The following is a 23,063-nucleotide window of genomic DNA, read 5'->3' as shown; positions in this document are numbered from 1 at the left end:
TGGTAGCTAGTAGGCTTATTTATTTTCCCCCACGTCCTCACCTTTAATATTATACATAGTGTAAATTTTCAAAGCATTGTCCGGTGAGCAACTTTCATTGATGAACTTGGTCTTGCAGGTTTAAAGTCAAGATTTTTGGTTCATGGAATATGAATCCAAAAGTTGCTACTGCATTCTATGCAGGTCACTTACATTGCCCCGCTGGAATGACATTCAGTAAGCTGAGATTTTAGAAATCTTTCAGTAGAATGTCTAGTAATCAAAAGACAATGGACAAGATTTTCAAAAGTGACTGACTTTGGATGCCATCATTTCTGGGGATCCAACTGGAGACCCCTTTAAAATTGGGACTATGAGAGGGTAGCCTAGGCCAGAGGCCCCCTGCTGGAGGCCTCAGGGTCCTGCCACACCTGTCCTAGGAAAGGAGCAGTAGAGTTAAGTCCTCTGAATGACCTAGAGAGACTGCATAGGAAGCAACCAAACAGAGGGGAAGTGGCAAAGGGCTAGCCAATCGGAAAGGCTGCAGGAAGCAGCCAATCAGGGTCCAGGAAGGCCATATAAAAAAGGACCTGTAGCACCAAAGGCAGTCAGTTCCTGGCTCATGCCAGAGGAGTGCAGATGGTGCTCCTAGCTAGCCAAAGGGATTTGCAGCACCATGGACAGCTCAGTGCTGGCAAGGGCCAGGGAAGCGAGAAAGTGCTCCTGGCCCTGAATACAGACAAGCCCTGAGCTAAGCGTGATGCATCAGTGAAGGCTGGGGCCGTGGACAAGTGGCCCAAGAAACTAAAAGCAGTTTTCTTAAAGGGAAAGGACAGTGCATGGCTGCTACTCTTACAGTCTCTGGGCTGGGACCTGGAGTAATGGGTGGGCCAAGGTCCCCCCGTATAGGCCATGGGGTAAGTGGCCTATAATTGGACAGCAATAAACACCCAGAAGGGAACTGAACTACTAGGAGTGCAGCTGGAGAGCTAACGCCAGAAGGGCTTAGAGAAGGTGAAACCATTGCCTTCAGAGAGCAAGTCCTGGGGATATGGCCCAATACTAGGGTCAGGACTGTTTAAAGACTGCAGACCCACCCGACCAGAAGGGGCACTCACGAGAGGTGGGTGCCACACCATTACAGGACCCTTTAAGGTGTCACAACTTGGGCACTCAGAAATTGACTCACTTTTGGAAAATCTTGGCCAACAGCTAAACAGAAGCAAATTAAATTTAAACTTGTGGTGTCTAAAATAGTTCATTTGTATTCAGTCACTGTTTGCAAGTAAAGGCTGAATGTTTACTTGGGGCATGATTTTTTTGACACACTAGTTCAGTGAGAAACTTATGACTCCATATCACTGTTTTAAATCTAAAAATCACTCGTCTAAAGGGAAATTACTGAAATACTTGGAAGATAGGGGGTGCACTGTTGAATACTACATAAAGCAATCTTGCCTGTAAGTAACTCGTATTGATTTAAATAGATGGAGAATTATTTTCTTGTAACTGACTGACAAGATTGGGCGTAAGATTGGTTTCACTTCATCTGTCAGACTTGCTTATGGCCTTTGGCAAGTCACTTAACCCCTCTGTGCCTAACTTTCCAATCTGTAAAATGGGCATAATACCTACCTCACAAGGGATCTGTGATGCTTAATTAATTGCCATTTGTATTTCAAGAATGCTCTGAGATTCTTGGTCGAAGAGTGCCAGAGATCATTTTTAACTGATGAAGTCTTAAATGAAATGTGTGCAAGCTACTTCAAAGACTACATCTCAACTTGTGTGATAGATCAGTTGATAGGAAGTGCTGATCTAACAGTCCCATGGCTTACACACAAGGAGAGTGGAAACCAGACATTGTCAGTGAGAAGTGCTTGACCACTGACTTATCTTATTTGTATTTCCCAGATTCCAAATCAGTTAACTTTCTGCTCACTTTGTAAGGCTCATTTGTTCTTCCAGGCTTTTTCTGAGTGGTGGAAAGAGAGATTCATAATTGGATAGGAGAGCTTTGAAGGAAAGGCGTGTGGGAGAGTTTGAGATTATATGGACACTGGTCTAATTGTATCTTGTACATGTGCCATATACATTGCATCATTTTTAAATGTAAATAAAATTGTATAGGAAATAAGGCCAGCATATTCACTTAATGGAGAATCTGACTCTTAATTCACGAGAGGAAAAAGTATTTACAATTGGGTGATTGCCAAAAATGAAGAAAAAATTACAGTTTTGAAATATTGTTGCTATTGGTTTCTATACCCTTCCTTTTTGTCAACTAATGGATGTCCATCAGTTTCTGCCAGAGCCAATACATCTGGCTTCAGTATAGGTGCTTTGTGTAAATCCATGATTTTTCAATTATTAAACTAAAGCTGGATGAAGCAGTTCTGATTTGGAAGAAGAAAGTTAGTGCAAGAAAGATGACTCTTGGTATGATAAATTCATCATGAATTCAAAGCACACCAATTGGTGCAACAGAGATTGTAGTTTTTAAAGTACCACCGTACACTCTAAGAGGTGAACCACTCTTCTGTCATATGATGGGATTACTAATGAAGTCACTTCAACAACGGAAAGTGAGTGAGAAGACATGATTGCTTCTCTAAATAACCTGTTCAACTATTACTGGAAAACAGCCTTTAAAAAAAAATCTAGTTAAAAGTTTAAGATCTGCACTGCCTTGCTAAACACAATTTGTCTAAACTTTGTAAAGCTGAACTTCTTTAAAATTGATCATTTAAAAATTTAACAGGTTATTCTTTTACAATAAAATACTTAGGGTAGTAGTATAATCTTATTTAAAATAAAATTTGGACTACGAAATACTGACTAGTAACTAATGCTAATTTTTGAATTAGTCACTAGATATTTCAACTGATAGCTGTTAAATTATAAATGAAAGATCAATTGTCAGTTTACAAAACACTAAACTGTTCTCATTCTTTAAATGTCTGCATAGTTGCAGACAATGTAATCTTACTTCAAACTATTTCAAAATTAAACTTTTAAAGTGGGTGGGAAAAATTCCTCTGAAGAGCAAGATTTGTTTCCTAAGGTGATTCTTTTGTGCCCCAAGCCCTTTTACCATCATTCCCATCCCCCTCTGATCTTCTGTTTAGGGATATTCACTCACCTGTAGATACTATGGGGAAAAATATTAAATATAACTGGTACAGTATGGGGGCTCAAATTCAGAACTATCATCACATTTGCAATTTTACCTGCTCTCATCTTTAGAAGTACAGGTGTTATGAGAGAGTAATAGAGACTAAATTTATATTCCAGGACATTTTTGATACAGGGTTTGGAGGAGTAAATATAAATTTGAATATCAACCATGCATTTAAGTGCATCTGCTTTTTGTCTTTTGGAATAGGCATGGTGGGGTAGGAGGGATGATATTTTTTAAAGTGAACAGAGCATGGGTTGTTAAGAGCTGTAAACTAAAGTCCTTATTTCTTACATTAAATTGTATTTGTTTATACACTGCTTTTACTTCCATTCTCACAGAACAGGTCTAAGATGAGAATGATACATCACTTCTGTACCCATTGCCTTTGATTTCTCTTTAATGGTTCCTTTCAATTGTACAAGTTTAAGTCTATCCAACTTCACAACCCTTCACTCATCCCTAGAGCCTGACTTATAAAATTGTATTGCTAGGCTGTAGGGAATATTGGTTAGAGCAAGTTCTCTGAGTTCAGGGCAACTATGCTTGTATTACCCTTGTGTGGTCTCTCAAGGGCACCAGCTCCAGGCTCCTCAGCCATCACCTCTCTTGGGAGAGACATGCAGGTCTCTACCCTTCTTGTTGGGGTTTTTCCAAGCTTCATAGTTCCCTGCTTACTTTAATATTCCCAGCAAGCCACACTGCCTAAACAGGTCACTGTCTGGGTTTTGAAAGCTAGGAACAGTTGTAATTGCCAGAAGTCACAAGTTACCACACAGCTCTTTATATAAACAAGCACATTTTTGGGTGAAAGCATGACAGAGAAAACATATTAAAAACCCACATACATGCTAATAAGCTTACCAGAGGTCACCCATTAATTGTATGGGGGCCTTAGTAGGTCAAGTTCTTCCAACCCTTCCCTAAGGATTGGGGTCCTCCTCCCTTGGATAGAAAATTCTGTCTAATTGCTGGATCAGAAAGAAGGCCCAGGGTCAGTTTAACCTCAGATTATTTATCCAAAAGTCCTTTCTTGTCTGTTGGCCTCTGGGGAATCTGGTTTGATTTAATATATGCGAGACTCTCCAGGAGGTAATGCGTCTCTGAGGTGGTTACAACCAGCTGCTTAGCCTTAATCACCATCCACTGTTTTTAGTTCCTGGATGAGCTTTGGTAGCCTTCCCACCTGGAATAACACAATCATACATAAATAATTCATTTAAAACAATGGATCACAAAGATCCTGCATGGTGTTACAATCTTTGTCACACCTCCCCCATAAAGAAGTTATATACAATCCTGGCCCACAATAATACATAGAAGATCTTATGATATTAAGTTTAAGGATATTGCCATATCTGTCACACAAATGACTGGATATCAGCATTCCTAGGTTCTGTTTCCAGTTCTGCCAACTGAATAACCTTGGACAAACCTCTTGACTGCTGTTTAGTTGGGTAAAATGAGGATATCTACCTTTTCATAATGCATTTTGAGTGCTAATGAAAGATATTATAAATGTAAAATTATTACATTTACTTTTTTTATAGGCCTAATGAAGGAGCAAAATGTGTGACAAATAAGTCTGAGAAATACCAGCATACCCATTATGGACTTGAGGGTTTGATCCTGCTTCCATTGAAGTCAATGGCAAATTTCTCATTGACTTCAAGGAGAGTGGGTTTAGATGCAAAATGAAATGACTAATCAAAATGTACTGGGCCACTTTGAATATATCTACATGCTGCTGTCAAACTTGCTTATGGAAGATTGTTTTAATAACTAACTGTGCATGTAAAATTAACTAGAGTTTGTTTTAGTTTGGTAGCTCTCTCCTGAAACAAAGCCCAGCCCTAGCAAGTGCAGCTTAGGTGAAGAGTTTTACCTGTGTTTAGATTAGTGCCACCAGTGTTGAGGAGTTTATAAAAAAAAAAAAAAGAGAACACTTGTAAACAGAAGTTAATGAAATTACTTGATTATTGTGATCAATAGTTCTTTTAAAACCATATTGTGGAGCCTTTTCCATATTGTGACTCCACGTTAAAACAGAAAAGTTTTGGGGCCCTTCTATCTAAAAAAGGAAGGGTGGGTTGTGAGTCTGAGGTTGAGAACCTGTGCTTTACAACGTGATTTACCTCCATTTAAAATTATTTCTGTATTCATATCTGTAACAGATTTATCAGCTATATAACTTTCATAGCAAAAAAATCAATTTACCACCTTTCTTCAGAACCCACACACATTCCCAAAATGTACTGGCTGTCTAGCTGTAATTTTAACAGTAACTTCTGACTTTTGTAAACATTTGTATAATAAACCTGTTTTCAGAACAGTGTTACTCTAGTTACTAGTATATTTTTGTCTAATTTTACTAGAACACTTCACTCCCGCCTCAAGCCCTCTGCCATAAGAGGAAACTGTACAGACTATTTGACACCAACTGCTTGCTTTTTTTCCCTCATGTAATGCTGAAGATGTGCCAGTTTCCATATTATCATGAAAAGTAATCTCTCAAAGTAAATGCTTTGCAACCACAGCAGAAGGGAGAAATACTCATTCACCCTGCAAAAGAAACTGGTAGTACAACTGAAAAAGTTTTTTAACTCTACAACTCCATCAAGACTGAGCACCTTCCCCACCCCCCGCAAAAAGCCCATCTACCACATCATTATTTTTTTACTTTGACAATTTCCAGTCTGGACTACAGCCTCAAATGCTGAACAAAAGGCTTGTTCCTAACGTTATCTTTCACAGAAGGCAAAGTTCTACCATGTGACAGATGGTCTTCTATACACAAACAGAGCAGGAAAAAGCTGTATCTTGCAATTCTCTTATGTTTGCACCTTTTTTGGTATAACACTTACTCAAGAAAGATAAACCTGGCTGAAGGGAAAAACTTGCCATTTCACTGTCTAGAAATTCTCTATTTTTTAAAAAACAGAACTATTACAGAGCAAGAAATTACCTCTATTTAATGTTAATGTATATTTTAACCACAGATTTCAAAATAGAAAAAATAGCACCTTTAACCGTCAATTTGTTTTTTCATATTTTAGACTATTGGCTTTTGAACTTGTTTTTATAGGTAAGGCTAAGTGTCATCTTACTAGCAAAATGTTATACCTGTACTACTGAACAGAAGTGCTTTTGTGAGTGCAGCTTTTTCAGGGGAACTTCCAGTCCCATTAACAGAATCGCAAAATGCACCGAGTTCATAGCAATGGAATGATTAACAGCTAGCATGTAACAAATCCAACTTTGCACACCACAGTTACAGAAGTATTGCATGTTGCCCTCCATCACTTATGAGAAAAAAGCTGCAGAGCTCTTAGTTATGATAAATACATCCCTGAATTAGTAGTACAAGTTAATGGGCAACATCATATTTAATACTAATCACTACTGGCATCTCACTTTAAAACAGTTACTGTTTGCAAATATACGTAAAAGTTCCAAGGGCCAAAAACTGCAGTTAATTATAAAGAGGAGGTGGGGGGTCTACAGAAAGCTGGTAGGTCACAGGTTGCTAGTTCAATCTGCTTACATTAAGATGTTTATATAGGTGCAAATTTTCCATCACAAAGAAGCCTTACTGCCTCCAGGAGAGGTCAGTTGTTGCTCCAGAGAGGACAGCAAGACAGGAGCTGCTAGCCAACACCAGGAGCGATCAGAGATGGAAACCAGAAGCAGCAGAAAAAGGTTCATAGATGAAAACTAAGTGGCACATTTGAGAGAAATGAACAAAGCAGTTGAGGTAACATGTAGAAGAAAAGGAAAGGATGTCCAGGAGCAAAGGGAGTAGAAGATAAGCCATGCCACTGCTAGCATTTACAAGGAGCAGGCAGGCTGAGAAACAGAGCAGATCAGAAGGAAATGAAATGAAGAGAGAAGCATGCCATGAGAAAAGTTTCATTCAACACATGAAAACATACTTTCTTTGCATTGATTTCCATGTAGATATTTGCTGTATTTGCAACTTCCTTGATGTAGTTATGAATGGGATGGAAAATTGGGAGGGAACAAGGTCCATGCTACGAAAAGCTCAGCACCACTGTCACTCAGGCCTCTTCTTAACAATGTATTTCTCACCACTCCTAAGGAGACTAAATTTTAAAAAAAAAAACCTTTTCAACTTCTACTCCAGGTAACATGTTTAATTCAGATTTGCTTCAGCTATTCATAGACCTGCTTTCTAACCTGAGGGTTACCATTAGAGCCATGCAAAATCCACTTTGCATGTAATTTCTCAATTCTTTGTATTTTGGTCCTCACGCAACCTTTAATATTCACAGTGTTTCAAGTTCAAACAAACCAGAAAATGGAAGGTGAAACCCTGCAGAATCTGACACATTTTTCTTGGTTTTGGGTTACAACCATAAGAAACCTTCGTGTTCTGCATTCCATCCATTCATATTCCATCCTGGAATAAACTCACTCCCCACTCTTGTCTTCTGAAGGATTGTGAACATGTGGGCAGCAATTTGGTTTTATAACTAGAAAAGTTTAATCTGCTTTATTCCAAAGGTTTTGCCCAGCTGTTGTTGTTTTTAAAGTCCTAGATCTGCTGGAGATATTACTCAGTAATATACTGACCTGTCCTCTGCACATGATGATGAACAAAGGAATTCAAACAATAATATGCTCAGAGTATGATACTCAAATTTGCTACTGGCATAAACAAGTGTATCTTCATTTATCTGAAATGAATATATCAATTTATTATAAAGATTCTACAGACAAGTTCTGTCCCCAGAGCTAGAAAACCAAGTGAAGAATTTGTGGACAATGAGATTGCACTAATGTAACTAATGGCAGAATTTGGCTTGCAGAAAAAAAAACGAGTTTAATTTTGAAATCCCAGGCATAGTTTTCAGGGCGGCCACTGTGGAAAAAATATTAATAGTAAAGGGAGTGGAATTACAGAGAGAATAAACATGGAACTCCACAGTGCTGTATTATCAAAGCCTTCACTATTGTACTATCCTAGCTTGGATAGTACAACTTAGAACACCACCCTACTCTGCATCACTAAAAAAAGTTAGCCAGAATTCAGATTAACACATTTTCCATGCAATTCATAACTTCTGAGCTAGTTCATTACAAATCCTATGTATTTTAGTTCAAACTGTAAATATAGTTTTAAAGCCTTGACTATCTTGAATAGAACTGGCCTGAACGATGGGACAAAAACTGAAAAGTCAACATGGGTCTAGATCGTGCCTAGGAATGACAGCTCTTATAATTGTATCAACAGTAGACCCAATCCTGTTCCCACTGAAATGAGCTGGAGTTTGGTTATTAATCTCAGTTAAAGTAGGCCCAAGAAATTTAAATCAAAACATAGAATAGAAATTCTGAAATATTTTCATTGTGTGGACACTTTTATAGAGAGGAAGTCTTTATGTACCACCTACCCTCTCATCTGCAATCACGTAACATCCCTATGGTCACCTTGATCATTCAGCTCTTGTATATATTGCGCCAATCACAATACATCTTCCATTCTTCTCTTATCCTGGCCTTCCTTCCTTCTCCATGCCTTTTCACAACAAAGTCTTCCCATCTCTTTGGAGGTCGGCCGAGTGGTCATTTCAGTTCCCATGGGTACCAACTGGTGACAGCTAATGGTCAGTGAGCCTAGTTGTATGCCTGACTCATTGCATTTTATTGTACCTGCTTTCAATGACAACATCCTCCACTCCACTCTGTACTTACTTCATTGGGGATTCGATCGTGGATTGAAATCCCCAGAATTCTTCTCTCCATCGCTCTCTCTGTGATGGACAGTTGTTGCTCCTTTATCTTTGTCAGTGCCCATGTTTCACTGCCATATATTTCCGGCAGTACTGTTGAGTTGAAGAGGTTGGCACGTCGTGCCTTATTGATTTTTCCTTAGAAGTCATTCATGATAGAATTAAATGCACGCCACCGAGCCTTCTTTCTTCGCGAGAGGTTTGCCTTCCTGACCATGGCACATATTAATATCTCAGCCCAAGTAAATGTATTGTTCAACTTCTTCTATTTGTTCTCCCTTAATTGTTATTTGGGCTTTTGGCATGGCATCAGACCACATAAATTGTGTTTTGGAGCAGTTCATTTTCAGTCCAACTTGGCTGTTTTTTGTGTTGAATTCTTGCAGTATTTTCTGTAGTTTGATAGTGTTTTTGGCAATCAACATGATATCGTAAGCAAATCTGAGATGATTTAACTGCTCTCCATTGACATTTATTTCACCCTTCCAGTTCATCCACCTCATTATCATTTTGAGGCAGGCTGTAAAGAGTTTCAGTGAAACCGTGTCTCCTTGCTTCACAGCTTTTGTGATTGGGATGTGGAGGGGAGTGTCAAACAGAGTTATATCCATAGTGCAGTCAGTTTGTTTTCTTTAGTAATTTGATGTAATTTGTGTCAATGTCCTGCTCTGCGAGAGCTTTCAATAATGCACTGATCTTAGCACCATCGAATGCTTTTTCATAGTTGAGGAAAGCAGTGCATAAAGGGAATTTGTATTCCCTTCAGTGCACTGATCAGTGGTGTACCAAAGAGGGGATGGGGGGAACCAGGCCCTCCGCCAGTCTGCAGAAGGTGCCAGGCCGGCCCTTCACAATGTGCAAGGGATGGGGGCACTAGCCCCTCCAGCATCCACTGCATGTCGTGAACGGCCAGCCCAGTGCCCTCCCCCATGCCGGAGGATGAGGCTGCCCTGTCTGAGCCGGCGCTGGGCTGAGGGGCTGGAGCAGTGAGTAAGTGCAGGGCGCTAGACTGGCCGTTCACGACGGGCGGGTGGGGCACAGAAGGCTGAGGGGCAGTTTCTCCTGCTCTCGTATTCCCCCCGCATGTCGTGAAGGGCCAGCTTGCCCTCCCCCCCCCCCAGGCCAAGGGGTAAGGCTGCCCCTGTCCAAGCCAACACCAGGCTATGGGGCTGGAGTGGGAGAGGTGGGTGCCGCACAGTGGGTAAGTGGGGGGCGGCAGAGCCAAGCCTGCATTTGCGCCCTCCCCAGGCCTCATGCCCCTCCCCGTAGGTACAGACCCCCCTTCCCGAGACAGCTGGGGGGCAGCACCAGGATCCCTCCTGCTCTGCAGGGAGGGCAGGGGTGCAAATGCAGGCTTAGCCCCCGGGCGCTGGAGACCCACAATACGCCACTGGCTCCAATAGCTGGTTTATAGTGAAGATATGGTCCATTGTGCTGGAATTCATTCAAAAACCTGCCTGCTCTCTCAGCTACTGCTTGTCCAGACTCTATGAGAGTTAGTTTGTTATTATTTTAGTGACTAGCTTGTAGAAATGTGAGAGCAGTCGTATTGGACAATAGTTGTTTAGATCTTCACGGTTGCCCTTCTTGTGCAGTAAAATGATGTTAGACTCCTTCCAGCTAGATGGTATCGTTTGCATTTCCAAGTAGCAGTAAACCTCTGAGCAAGGATTTCCCAGAGATCTTGGCCTCCAGCTCTTATCATTTTGGTTGTCAACCCATCTTTTCCTAGAGCTTTTCCTTCCTTCATTTGGAAAGCTGCATGTCAAACTTCACTGATGAGAACCAGGAGTCATTGGTCTGTTGAAGTGTTGGTAATGGGACAATTATTTGGGATGCAAACAGTTCGATGTAAAAATCTTTGTAGACCACTTCCATCCCTGTTCTATTTATTACTGCTTTTCCATCCTTGTTCTTCAACACCTTTATTGTTGACCTGCACAGTGTCAATTCCTGTTTGCATTTATTAAGGCTTCTGCGACTGTCAGCTGACTTTAATTATATCAGTTGCTTACACAGAAAAGAGAAGAAAAATATGTAATGTATTTTAATAGTCCTTAATGCAATAAAGTTTGTCCGTTGTGAAGAGTTAATCTTGCTCTTTATTTCATCTTTCCTTCTCGTGTATTTTGTTTCTCTTTTCCCAGCTGTTCTGCACATGCTCTCTGTTACCTTCCTCCCTTTTCTTCTTTTCTCCTTCCTTGCTGCTTGGTCAAAACCACCTCTTGCAAATGCTTCCTTCTTGCTTAATTCCGTTCTTTCCTAGACATGCAGCCCAACCAGCTGGTCTCCTCCCCCTGCACGTCTTTTCTGCTAGTGGCTCCATTCCTGCTGCTGACTTTGGTCCCTGAAAGCAGCTTGTCCTAGAAGAGTTAGCTAAAGTAGCTCTTTTTCCTTATTTTCAGCTACTTTGATTGGCTTCCAGGCTCTTCTTTGTGGGGCATCTTGATTATTGTAGGAGCTGAAACAAGGAGGAGGACCAGCCAGCCGTCTACAGTCCACACCTTGGGAACCTCTAGAAAACAAGTCCATGTTCTATAGATAGTAAAGATGTTTAAAAAGATCAGGAAAAGTGTTTTCTTCTGGATATCAGTCTGTTTCAATGACAGTTTAAAAATAGCCTTACAGAAACGTAAGGTCCCAAAGTCTTGGTACAATATCTTCCAACTTCATTTGAGAAATAATTAACAACTGTGATTACTAAACATAACTTGGTAATAGAAAGCCTTACTATAGCAGATCTAGTTTAAAAGCCTTAAAGATCTCTATAACCTTACTTTTAAATGGAGATTTATTGTTAGATATCTAATATTTGGATATTATACAAAGAGAAACACCTGATACATTTTAAAATAAATATTTCCCTTGTTAAACCATGAGCTAACTGCTTTTTGAGAAATACCACATTTCATCAGCTGTGCATAATCTTTTGCTGTGAGGGCCACAACTGCTACCTGGCAGAATCTGGCAGAACCTACCTAACTTGATGTTGTAATCAGCTAAATGTACATAAGACTATGTACATATGTTTTAGAAAACACACAGAAAGACAAAATCTGCTCTTTGGAAAAGAGACTCTGGGTGTCAGGTTCCTATTTGTGGATCACTAAGCAGAGGTAGGTGCCTCTGTGCAGTCCAGACTTAAGTGCCTAAATAAATGTGAGAGAGGAGCAGGGCTTAGCACATACCCCTCACATCCCCATCTCCCATTGGCTAGGTTGGGCAGCTCTGCACCTAGAGTGCAGGTTTTTTGAGGATCACATTCTTAGGCACCTCTCTCCCCCTATTCAATGTGTAGGGAGCTTAGGCACCTAACTCAGCTTTGTGGCTTGCAGTTTGTTTCCTATGATTTTTCTAGGCACCTAATAATTGGCTGTGATGCTCAGCATTACAATACTTGAGTTCCTTTATGGGTCTCAACCTAAGCCTCTACTCTGTGTGAGGGTATCCTCTTCTGACATTTACACACTTAAAAGAAGCCTGTATAAATAGCAGCCCTCATATAAGTGGGCATTAGTAAAGCTGAAATGTTTCTTTCACTAAACTTGGATCAGAACATTGTAAACCAATCAGTCCTAGCTCAGCTTTGTTTTCAGTTTTTTGGAGATTCAATTGAACATGGGTCTTTAAATAATTAGAACATTTTTTGTCACCTTAAAAGTATCTGAATTAAGGGGAGCAGTGGGGACAAAAAACCTAACTGGCTTCAAGACTGAGTTTGGAAAGTTTATAGAAGGGATGGTATGATGAAACTGCCTACAATGGCATGTAGCCAATCTGCGACTGATAGCAACAAATATTTCCAGTGGCCGGTGATGGGACACTAGATAGAGAGGTCTCTGAGTTACTACAGAGAATTCTTTCCCAGGTGTCTGACTTGTGGGTCTTGCCCACATGCTCAGGGTCTAACTGATCACCATATTTGGGGGTCAGGAAGGAATTTTCTCCCAGGTCAGATTGGCAGAGACCTTAAGGGTTTTTTGCCTTCCCCTGCAGCATGGGGAATGGGTCACTTGCAGGTTTAAATTAGTGTAAATGATGAATTCTCTGTAACTTGAAGTCTTTAAACCATGATTTGAGGACCTCAGTAACTCAGCCAGAGGTTAGGAGTCTATTACAGGAGTGGGTGGATGACATTCTATGGCCTCCAATGTGTACAAGGTCAGACTAGATGATCACGATGGTCCCTTCTGACCTTAAAGTCTATGAGTCTATCCATTCAGCATAAGGCCAAGAGTCATACATTTCTGGAGTTTTTGTTCACAAGTGGAAAAATGCATGCATCTGTTAGAAAACTCTTCTGCTCTCCTGACAGCTGCAAAGCTAAGTATTACTAACACCACAATATAGTATTTTCTCAGCTGTTGAAAGTCAAGCTGTGCTTCATGCTTGGGAGATAGTGATAAATATTGCACAGTCAGCTGCACAATGCGGCTTCCACCAACTTTCTTAACCAACTGTAGCTGAAGTCTCTAGATCATCTCACCCTATCCAGCACATGTACCCATATCTCCTTTCCTAACTCAGAATCTACTCTTGTCAATACTTGGTTGAGAAAATTACTGAAGAAGAGGACCATGGATTGTTCTCCACAGACACAGTATGTCCTTTCCATCTGTAACTTCTATGATTTCTAGCCTACTGGATAAATACAATAGCTGGATAATTTTGTGAAAATGATCAGTAGTAATACAGTTCAGCAATAAAAGTGTTAATGATTGGTGTGCTTACCTGGAAAAGAATTCTGGACATTCACAGTTTTCAAGGTATGAAGCATAGTTCTATAAGAATCAGAATATTGTTGTTTTCAGTACATCCACAAAATTTTCCATGAGTTTGGTTTTATTTATTTCTCTACCAGTATTCAGATCTATAGTTTCAAGTTCCTTCTCTGCAGACTCAGGAAGACAGCACTACACACTTTCCTATTTGGAAAGGCTGGAAACTTTGGGCTGGATAATCACCTCCACTTTCAAAAGCAGAGAGGACCTATTTCAAGGGTATCTTTCTTATGGAGCCATGGAAGGAGAGAGAGCTTTCTTGCATGTGTGGGATGGTGGAGTATCTGTGGCACAATCTTCCCAAACCTGATGGGGAATCCCTGAGAAAGACAATTCTGACTAAGTAATACAACCTCAAGTAGTGTGGACCACTAAACAGTGACCCACATCCATCAGCATCTGGGGGCAGCATTCATGGATAGCCCCAGTAGAATGCAGAGGGACAAGGCATCCATATTGATGGAGTTGCCTCCTATAGCACTCCCAAGGTCTGCAGGCTTAGAGAACTGAACCCACTCAATTCAATGGGAGAGTAAAGTCTGTCTTTTCCCCAACGGGACAATTCTTAGGAAAATCAAAGTTGAAACTCACTGTCTCCTGTTCCCAACACAGGGTTTTTCCCTTGTAAAAGACATTCTGAACTCTAGTTATTATTTTTCTTTTTAAAATAAATTAAATTATTAAATTCTACAGAAACTGAGTGGCAACCAATGAGCTAAAAAAAGATCTCTGCAGGTCAGTTTAACAGGTAAAGCCTGCTAAACCACAAGTACTATATCATTGTATTTAAATTTCAGATATCAAATCTCTTAATTCAGTCTTGTTTCCTAATGTATAAAGGAAAGATTTTCTAATTTATCCCCATAGATTAAAAAATTGCATTGGCACATGTTTCAGAAAAGTATCTTTTGTAACATTAAATACTTGGAGCCTGATTTCAGATACAATAGCCTCTGCGGCTCCTACTATCTTCAGTACAGGTTGCAAGTGTTCAACATCTCTGAAAATCAGGTTCTTGTTATACATAGCCAACTGAAGCTCAGCTCTTGAAAGGAAGACAATTACTGTATTTGAAACTAAATTTTTACTTGCTAACACAACAAGAACCAAAATAATCCAAATACTTTCACACTAGTGTTTAGGGTTTAAAATGTATATACACTAGTTTAAATCCAAACATAATCCTTGTCTTTATATGTACATTTCACTATATACATTTAAATAACTTAAGTACTAAACATAAAATAAAGATTAGGACAATCAAAGAACCATTAGAGAGATCATTGAAAGACCTTTCAGTGAAATCCTGGGAGATATCAAGATCAGGCACTATAAAGAGCTAATTCTTTCTAAGTGGGATCCTTTCTGAGCCCATTTGTGTTAAAAGATTTAAAAAATGATATCCTCCTAATCAAATAATAATGAAGCACAAAAATGTAAAACACTGAGACAAGGACAATTCAAAATGGATTTCCCAGGTATAGAACAGAGGCAAACAGCCAGACTCAGTGTGCCAAAAAGCTGTAAAGGTCTCAGAGCTTACCATTAGGACAAGTGGATTTATACAGTGCACAAAAAGTGCAAACCATTATATAAATTGACTTTATTCTGCACCTTGTGGACAACAGTATCCAAGTTACACCCTGGCCATTCATCAACTACTTCAAAGAAATTAAACAAATCAAATGTCACTCAACTTCCCTTACGACATGTGACCTACCTCAGTGATTTTATGGGAAATATGTTTGTACCAGCGTGATATAGTAAACTAGCATGTATGTGTGTGAGAGAGAGAGAGAGAGAGAGAGAGAGAGAACTGGACTATTTTCTTACTTGTAAAGTTGTGTTGTCTTATTTACCATGACTTTACATGGACAGTCGTATACCATAATACCACTATATACATTTTCTCTTTAATATCTGTTTTCTAATCGATATAGTATAAACAAAATATACAGTGGGATAGGATACTATAGTTTCTATTGTTTTTTATTTTAGATGACCTCCATAATTCACTGGTAGCTCTGCCATTTATTAGTATGTTGTTGATCCACACTTGTAGCAATAAAATGTATGGGAGTCTTGCTGAGTTTCTTGACAGCAAACACTGAAGATTGACAAGGCATTGTGTGTAGTATGGGTGTCTTTAATTCCTCCCCCCCACACACACACTTTTGCAGGAGACACTGTATTGTAATGGAGATAATTGAGATCCTGCAGGGAAATCAAGACAATATGTAAATCCTTTCCTGCTGGAAATGCTACTTTCAATAGCCTCACCTATATATTTACTTGAGCATTAGCATAAAACTGGCAGTCACTTTTTGTCATCACATTTAATTCATATGTAAATAGCAACCTGTATCTTCCTCAGTGACTCAGTGAGCGACCTCACCCACTCTTCTCCAGACTGCAAGCAGTACAGGTGCTGACATAGGACAAGGACAAGGAAAACTCCCTCTTTTCCTTTCTACCCTTGCCCGTGTGACTTTATATACATTCATGGTTTCTTCTACCCCTGTACTGATAGCTCTCACATCTACCTCTCCCCTTCTGTCCAGTGCCACATTTCTTCCTATCTCCTCATGGGTGACCTACTGCTTCCTTAAACTAAATATGGCAAAAAATGAACACCTAGCCTATGCTCCTAAATCTCTAGCCTTCTCCCTTTCTGACCACTCTACTGTTTTTTTGTTTGTTTGTTTTGGAATTGGTCACTCACATTCACAGACTTGGTTAATCTTTCATTCCTCTCTTTCCTTGTCTGCTCAGATACAGATTCTTGCCCAATCTTATTGCTTCTGGCTTTAAAACATTTCTAAAATCTGCATCTTCATGTTTTTCTCCACTGCCAAAATTAGTTTAAACATAGTTCTATTTCGCCCGGACTATTATAAACAAATCCTTGACTCTCTCTTAACCACTGCCCAATAATAAGATTAAATAATCTTCTATTTCTGCTGTTTTGACCAATCAACCCCCTTAAATTCATTCACTCTCTTTAAAGTTCAAATTCCTCATCTTCACCACCGACTTCTCTGCACCACCAACTTCTCAAGTCTCTACTCTTTTAATTTCTGCACTCTTCTAACCTTGTTTTCCATCCTCTCCTCCCTCTTTTGCCTTTTACATGCTATTCCCTACATCTGAAACACCACTCTATCCAGTTCACCATCTATCCTCAAACTGCACCTTCACACCTCTCCTTAGAACCCCTCTTCTTTTGCCTTATTATACACAGCTCATTCCCACTCCTATGCTGTTCCCTCTCTGTTTTACCTCAGATGCGAGTTAAAAATATCAGAATGTATTATTCACATGCTATATGACTGATAATATTTTTAATAGTTTGAACCCTTGTCCCTCCTTTCCTTATCCCCTTTCCTCTGTCTATATTCCTGTTCTAGGTTTGTCTAGACCCCAATCCTGCAATGTCATCCACGGGTGGATCTCTGTGGCTGCTCCCAGTGAAGCCCTCTACTAACTCAGGTATCCTAGATTGTAAAATCTTTGAACCATGTGTTTATAAAAAGCCAGGCTTTTTAGGTGACAAATTTGAGGAACTGTTCCAGATTGAGTTGGCATTAGTGGCATTAGAAGAGGTTTTGGATAAAATGGATAAATTAAAGAGTAAGAAGTCACAAGGCCCAGATGGTATACACCCAAGAGTTCTGAAGGAACTCAAATATGAAATTGCAGAACTACTAACTGTGGTATATAAGCTATCATTTAAATAAGCTTCTGTATCAGAGACTGGAGGATAGCTAATGTGATGCCAATTTTTAAAAAGGCTCCAGAAGCAATCTCAGCAATTACAGGCTGGTAAGCCTAACTCCAGTACCAGACAAATTAATTGAAACTATAATAAAGAACAGAATTATCAGACACATAGATGAATATGATTTGTTGGGGAAGAGTCAACATGGTTTTTGTAAAGGGAAATCATGCCTCACCAATCTACTAGAATTCTTTGAGCGGGTCAACAAGCATGTGGACAAGGGTGATCCAGTGGATACAATGTACTTAGATTTTCAGAAAGCCTTTGACAAGGTCCCTCACCAAAGGTCCTCTCCAGGATCAGTAACTGGTTAAAAGATAGGAAACAAAGAGTAGGAATAAATGGTCAGTTTTCCATGGAGAGAGGTAAATAGTGATGTCCCCCAGGGATCCATACTGGGACCAGTACTGTTCAACATATTCATAAATGATCTGGAAAAAGAGGTAAACAGTGAGATGGCAAAATTTGCAGGTGATACAAAACTACTCAAGATAATTAAGTTCAAAGCAGACTGTGAAGAGTTACAGAATTACAGAGTTACAGGATCTTACAGAACTGGGTGACTGGGCAACAAAATGACAGATGAAATTCAACGTTGATAAATGCCAAGTAATGCACATTGGAAAACATAATCCCAACTATGCATATAAAATGATGGAATCTAAATTAGCTTTTACCACTTAAGAAAGAGATCTTGGAATCATTGTGGATAGTTCTCTGAAAATATTCACTCAATGTGCAGCTGCAGTCAAAAAAGTTAACAGAATGTTGGGAATCATAAGGAAAGGGTTAGATAATAAAATAGAAAATATCATATTGCCTCTTTATAAATCCATGGTATACCCACATCTTGAATACTGCATGCAGATCTGGTCGCCCCATCTAAAAAAAGTTATACTGGAATTGGAAAAGGTACAGAAAAGGGCAACCAAGGGGGGAAATGATAGAGGTCTATACAATCATGACTGGTGTGGAGAAATCAAATAAAGAAGTGTTATTTACTCCGTTTCATAACACAAAGAATGGGGGTCACCAAATGAAATTAATAGGCAGCAGCTTTAAGATGAACAAAAGGAAGTATTTCTTCACACAATGCACAGTCAACCTGTGGAACTCTTTGTGTTTCTTCTGTTGTGAAGACCAAGACTATAACAGGGTTTTAAAAAGAACTAGATAAATTCATGGAAGATAAGTCCATCAATGGCTATTAGCCAGGAGATGCAGGGACTGGTGTTTGCAAGAGCCTGGGAATAGCAAATGGGATGGATCACTTGATTATTACCTGTTCTATTCATTCCTTCTGAAGCACCTGGCATTGACCAAAGTTGGAAGATAGGATTCTGGGTTAGATGGAGCATTGATCTGACCCAATATGGCCATTCATATATTCTTATAAATGTAAGAATCAAGAATATCTATTATCTAATTGTACTTATGTTAAATGTATTTTGATTATTATTGAAACAGATTTAGACATTTAGTCTACACCTTTAAAGCCAATGTGGAACAAAATATGTCAAGGTCTTTGATTTTGTTCCTGAATACTACTTTCTGAATATTCTGTCTACTGGTGGGTGAGGGACTGGTTCTTTTTATTATTCCTGCTGTTGAAGGAACAATAAAAACAACTTTCAGGAAACAACTGTCATGCAACAGTGCTGCTCTCAAACTGGGGTAGTTGGGACAGAGGAAAATTTCAAGAAGCCTGAGTGAGACTGTATCAGCAGCAACAGAGTCACAACAAACCCTTTCCTCACCACTGGGAGGAAACTGTATAAAATTAATCCCCAAGAGGTAATCTCCCTACCTAGGGATAAGAATTCGGGAAAGTGTGCAATGGTGATGGCTGAGTGGGGGAACGAAGTTCAGAGTACTATCATTTGGGACTACCAGCAAATCCTTATTGCTTGGCACCTGCTGTTGAATGGCACCCCCACTGGCTTCCGGGCACAACAGACCCCTGAAGATACCATCAAGGAAATCCTGAGCAACGCGGACAAGATCGACAAGTCCCTGCTGGCCCCCTGGCAGAAGATCAACGCCCTCAACACCTTCCTGATCCCCCCCATCTCCTTCATCCTGAGGGGCTCGGCCATGCCGAAGGTCCCCCTCAACAAAGCCAACGGCGCCATCAGGCGACTGGTAAAGGGCTGGATGTCCCTCCCCATGAGAGCCAGCAATGAGCTAACCTACATCGGCCACAAACAGGAGGGGGCCAACGTCATGCGCATGGGCGACCTCTGCGACATCGCGGTCATCACCCACGCCTTCCGCCTACTGACCTGCCCGGACGCCACCGTGAGTAACATCGCGTACGGAGCCCTGGTGCAGGCACTGAGGAAGCGGATCTGCCAAGAACCCAGCAAGCACGACATCGCCACCTACCTCAGTGGCTCCCTACATGACATCTTCGGACGAGACGCGTGCGACATCACCTCTCTCTGGTCCCGAGCCCGCAACACCACCCGACGCCTGGGCAAGCGCATCGGCTGCCACTGGACGTGGTGCGAGGAATGACAGGAGCTGTCAGTCCTGATACCCAGGATCAAAGCCGACGGCGACACCATTGTCCCCCCCCGCGCTCGAGGCATGCTGGAAAGGTACCTGAAGTCCTCCGTGCACTCCCTGTACTTCGAGAACCTGAGGAAAAAGCCGGATCAGGGTAAGGTGTTTGAGGTCACCAGCCAATGGGACGCCAGCAACCACTTCCTGGCGGAGGGCAAATACACCCGCTTCGCTGACTGGCGTTTCGTTCACCGGGCCCACCTCAACTGCCTCCCGCTCAATGGAGCCATCCACTTTGGAAACTGAGACAAGCGATGTAGAAGGTGCGGGTACATCAACAAGACTCTGCCACACGTCATCTGCGGCTGCACGCCCCACGCCCGAGCGTGGCAACTGAGGCACAATGCGGTCCAGAACCACCTGGTGAAGGCCATCCCCACCTGCCTGGGAACAGTGACCGTCAACTCTTCCATCCCCGGGACCAACAGCCAGCTGAGACCGGATGTCGTCATCATGGATGAAGAGCGCAAGAAAATCGTCCTGGTGGACATCACGGTCCCCTTTGAGAACCGCACCTCGGCTCTCCTGACAGCTCGCACCCGCAAGGAAGAGAAGTACGCACCCTTGGCCGACACCCTATGCGAGCAGGGTTACTTGGTCCAAGTGCACGCCCTGATCATCGGGGCGCTGGGCACCTGGGACGCCCGCAAGGACCCCGTGCTCTGGGCCTGCGGTGTGGGTCGGCGCTACGCCCAACTCATGCATCGCCTCATGGTGTCAGACGCCATCAGGTGGTCGAGGGATATATATGTTGAACACATTTCCGGGCACCAGCAGTACCAGCAGGAGCAGGCCGGAGAGCCTCTCCTGGAACCAGCCGGCCCCGTTGACTCCTCCGACCCGAGCGGCGCACCACCAGAGGTCGCGGTGGACGCGCCACCAGAGGCCGCGGTCGAGGTGGGCGCAACTATGGACGCCGCGAAGACCACCGCGGGAGAAGACGGGACTGGCCCGCCAACCGACCGTGAGAGACACCGGCCTACTGAGAGACATTTCACCCCATACGGACCTATGTATTCTCTTTACTGAACCATACCCCCAATGTCCCCACTGTACACTGAAATGCTCCCTCATGCCCATATATCTCTCTCTCTGTAAACCTTAAACCCAACACCACCACGCCCCATCCGGGACACTGCAGCCCATCCCACCCCATCATCATTGCCCCCCGCAAGCTCCCATTCCCACCCCCACACATGGACTCACCCACCGCAGAAGAAGACGGGGCTGACCTGCCAATCGACCATAAGGAACACTAGACTAATGAGAATCATTTCACCCCGTATGGACTTTGATACTCTTTCCTACTGGATCATGCCCCCAATGACTTTACTATGCATTGAAATGTGCCCTCATGCCCACATATGTATCTCCTATCGTCCTCCCCTGACCTCCACTCTCACCCTCACACAGGGACTCACTTGCCTTCCCTGGCAAATGCCTCCCAGGGGCTCTCCCCCCTCAACCTCCCAGAGATCTCCTCCACCTTGGATAGCGTCCCCCCCTCCACACATATCCCCCCCGCACGTCACTGGACTCTGCAGACCTCCACCCCCACACATGGACCCACTTGCCTTCCCTGGCAAATGCCTCCCAGGGACCCTCCCTCCTCAACCCCCCAGGGTTCCTCCCCACCATAGATAGCGTCCCCCATTCCCCACATATCCCCCTGCACGCCACTGTATTCCCCAGACCTCCACCCCCACACATGGACTCACTTGCCTTCCCTGGCAAATGCCTCCCAGGGACCCCCCCTCCACGCTGGATAGCGTGTCCCCCCCCCCCCCGCATACCCTCCCCTGCAACCCTCAAGCACCACCACCCCAGCCCCTCCCACGGAGCCACAGCTCATCCTCGATCACCCCCCATTCCCCCCCACTGCATATCAACCCCGGATGCTGTATTACTGTACTTTTTGAACCTTGACTATCGCTTTATTATTTTGTGCTCAAACATTTCCTCTAATAAATCATTTGGGACTACCAGCAAATCCTTACTGCTTGGCACCTGCTGTTGAATGTAAATTTCGGAGGGGGATATCTCTCACATGCTTGGAAGACGATGAACTGGAAGTTATCACATTCCCCAGTAGGGAAAATCTTAACAAGTGTGGGGGGAAGAGAAGGGGACCACCGCGTGTGGAGGCTTCACCAGGGAATGCAAGGAAGGAGTTGGGGAAATCCCTCCTTCTCCGGGACAGCGATGACTGCCCGCGTATGGGGGAGAACATCAATAACCTCACCGGCCAATTTGACGAGGTATAGGCAAACGAGGGTTCTCCGCAAGGACTATCACTCTCTCTTCTCCGCCGCCTCCTTATACGAACAGCAAAGGAGAACATGCCTCCTCCCGTATAATGCGGGCGGCAAGAGCAAGCTTCCTGGAGGGGACGGTGGGTGTGGTGCTTTACCTGCCAAGTCCTCCGGGCCGAAAAGGAAAATTACATTCCGGACCAGCTCTAGAAGGAAGCTCAGCCTTCCCCCGACTGGGCCGCCAGCGACGGACACCCCCCGCACACGGTGCTCCCTGGGAGTTCGGGAATGCCGGGATGAAGCACGCCTCTCCCACACTAAAGGGACTCCGGATTATACCCACCCAAATACCCCTCCCTTGCGTTGGGGAGCTGTATTAAAGTCCCCTCCGGATTACATTCCCCACCAGCGTTTCGACTCACCCCTATAGCTAGGCGACGGCCCCCCTTTCCACCGGGATTACGGCCACCCCCTTTCTCCGAGACTGGATTATAGGCACCCCCGGGCCTGCCTTGCGGTGTCTGCCGCCCCGCCGCTAGGCAGCCCCCCTTCCCCGCCCGGCCTCCCTTACCCCTGGCCGCGGGACTAGCCGAAGAAGCCCCAGTGAGCAGAGCTGCAGAGGGGGAGGTGCATCCTGGGAAGGAGCAGCCCGACATGGGTCTCCGCCTGGGCGGCTCGCAGCAGCCCCTGCCGCCACCGCCTGCTCCGTGTGCAGCTCCCCTGAGCCGCCCGCCTGCCGCCGCCCGCAGCTGAGCGAGGTGTGGGTGTGTGTGTGTG

General features: G+C 42.9%; 1 protein-coding gene and 1 long non-coding RNA gene across 2 annotated transcripts in view; one reads left to right on the top strand and one right to left on the bottom strand.

Moving 5' to 3' along the window:
* The window catches only part of PRRG4 (proline rich and Gla domain 4), a 27,586-nt gene extending 16,202 nt beyond the window's left edge, over positions 1–11,384 (top strand). Inside the window, exon 7 of the mRNA XM_067532142.1 lies at positions 11,316–11,384. Within this exon, the coding sequence (XP_067388243.1) occupies positions 11,316–11,324 (9 nt within the window). The 3' untranslated portion in view covers positions 11,325–11,384. The remainder of the gene's footprint in view (positions 1–11,315) is intronic.
* LOC137142697 (uncharacterized) lies at positions 3,960–23,063 on the bottom strand. Its single transcript, XR_010917001.1, has 3 exons — positions 22,858–23,063; positions 13,642–13,691; positions 3,960–4,343 (listed from the first exon to the last, which is right to left on the bottom strand). It is a non-coding gene; the product is annotated as an uncharacterized lncRNA (long non-coding RNA).

This window comes from Emydura macquarii, unplaced genomic scaffold, assembly GCF_026122565.2.
Source record: "Emydura macquarii macquarii isolate MOO-44397 ecotype Brisbane River unplaced genomic scaffold, CSIRO-AGI_Emac_v2 contig_3240, whole genome shotgun sequence".
Lineage (NCBI taxonomy): Eukaryota > Metazoa > Chordata > Testudines > Chelidae > Emydura > Emydura macquarii.
Note: the sequence above shows the minus strand (reverse complement) of the source record. Positions and strands in the feature narration are given on the sequence as shown.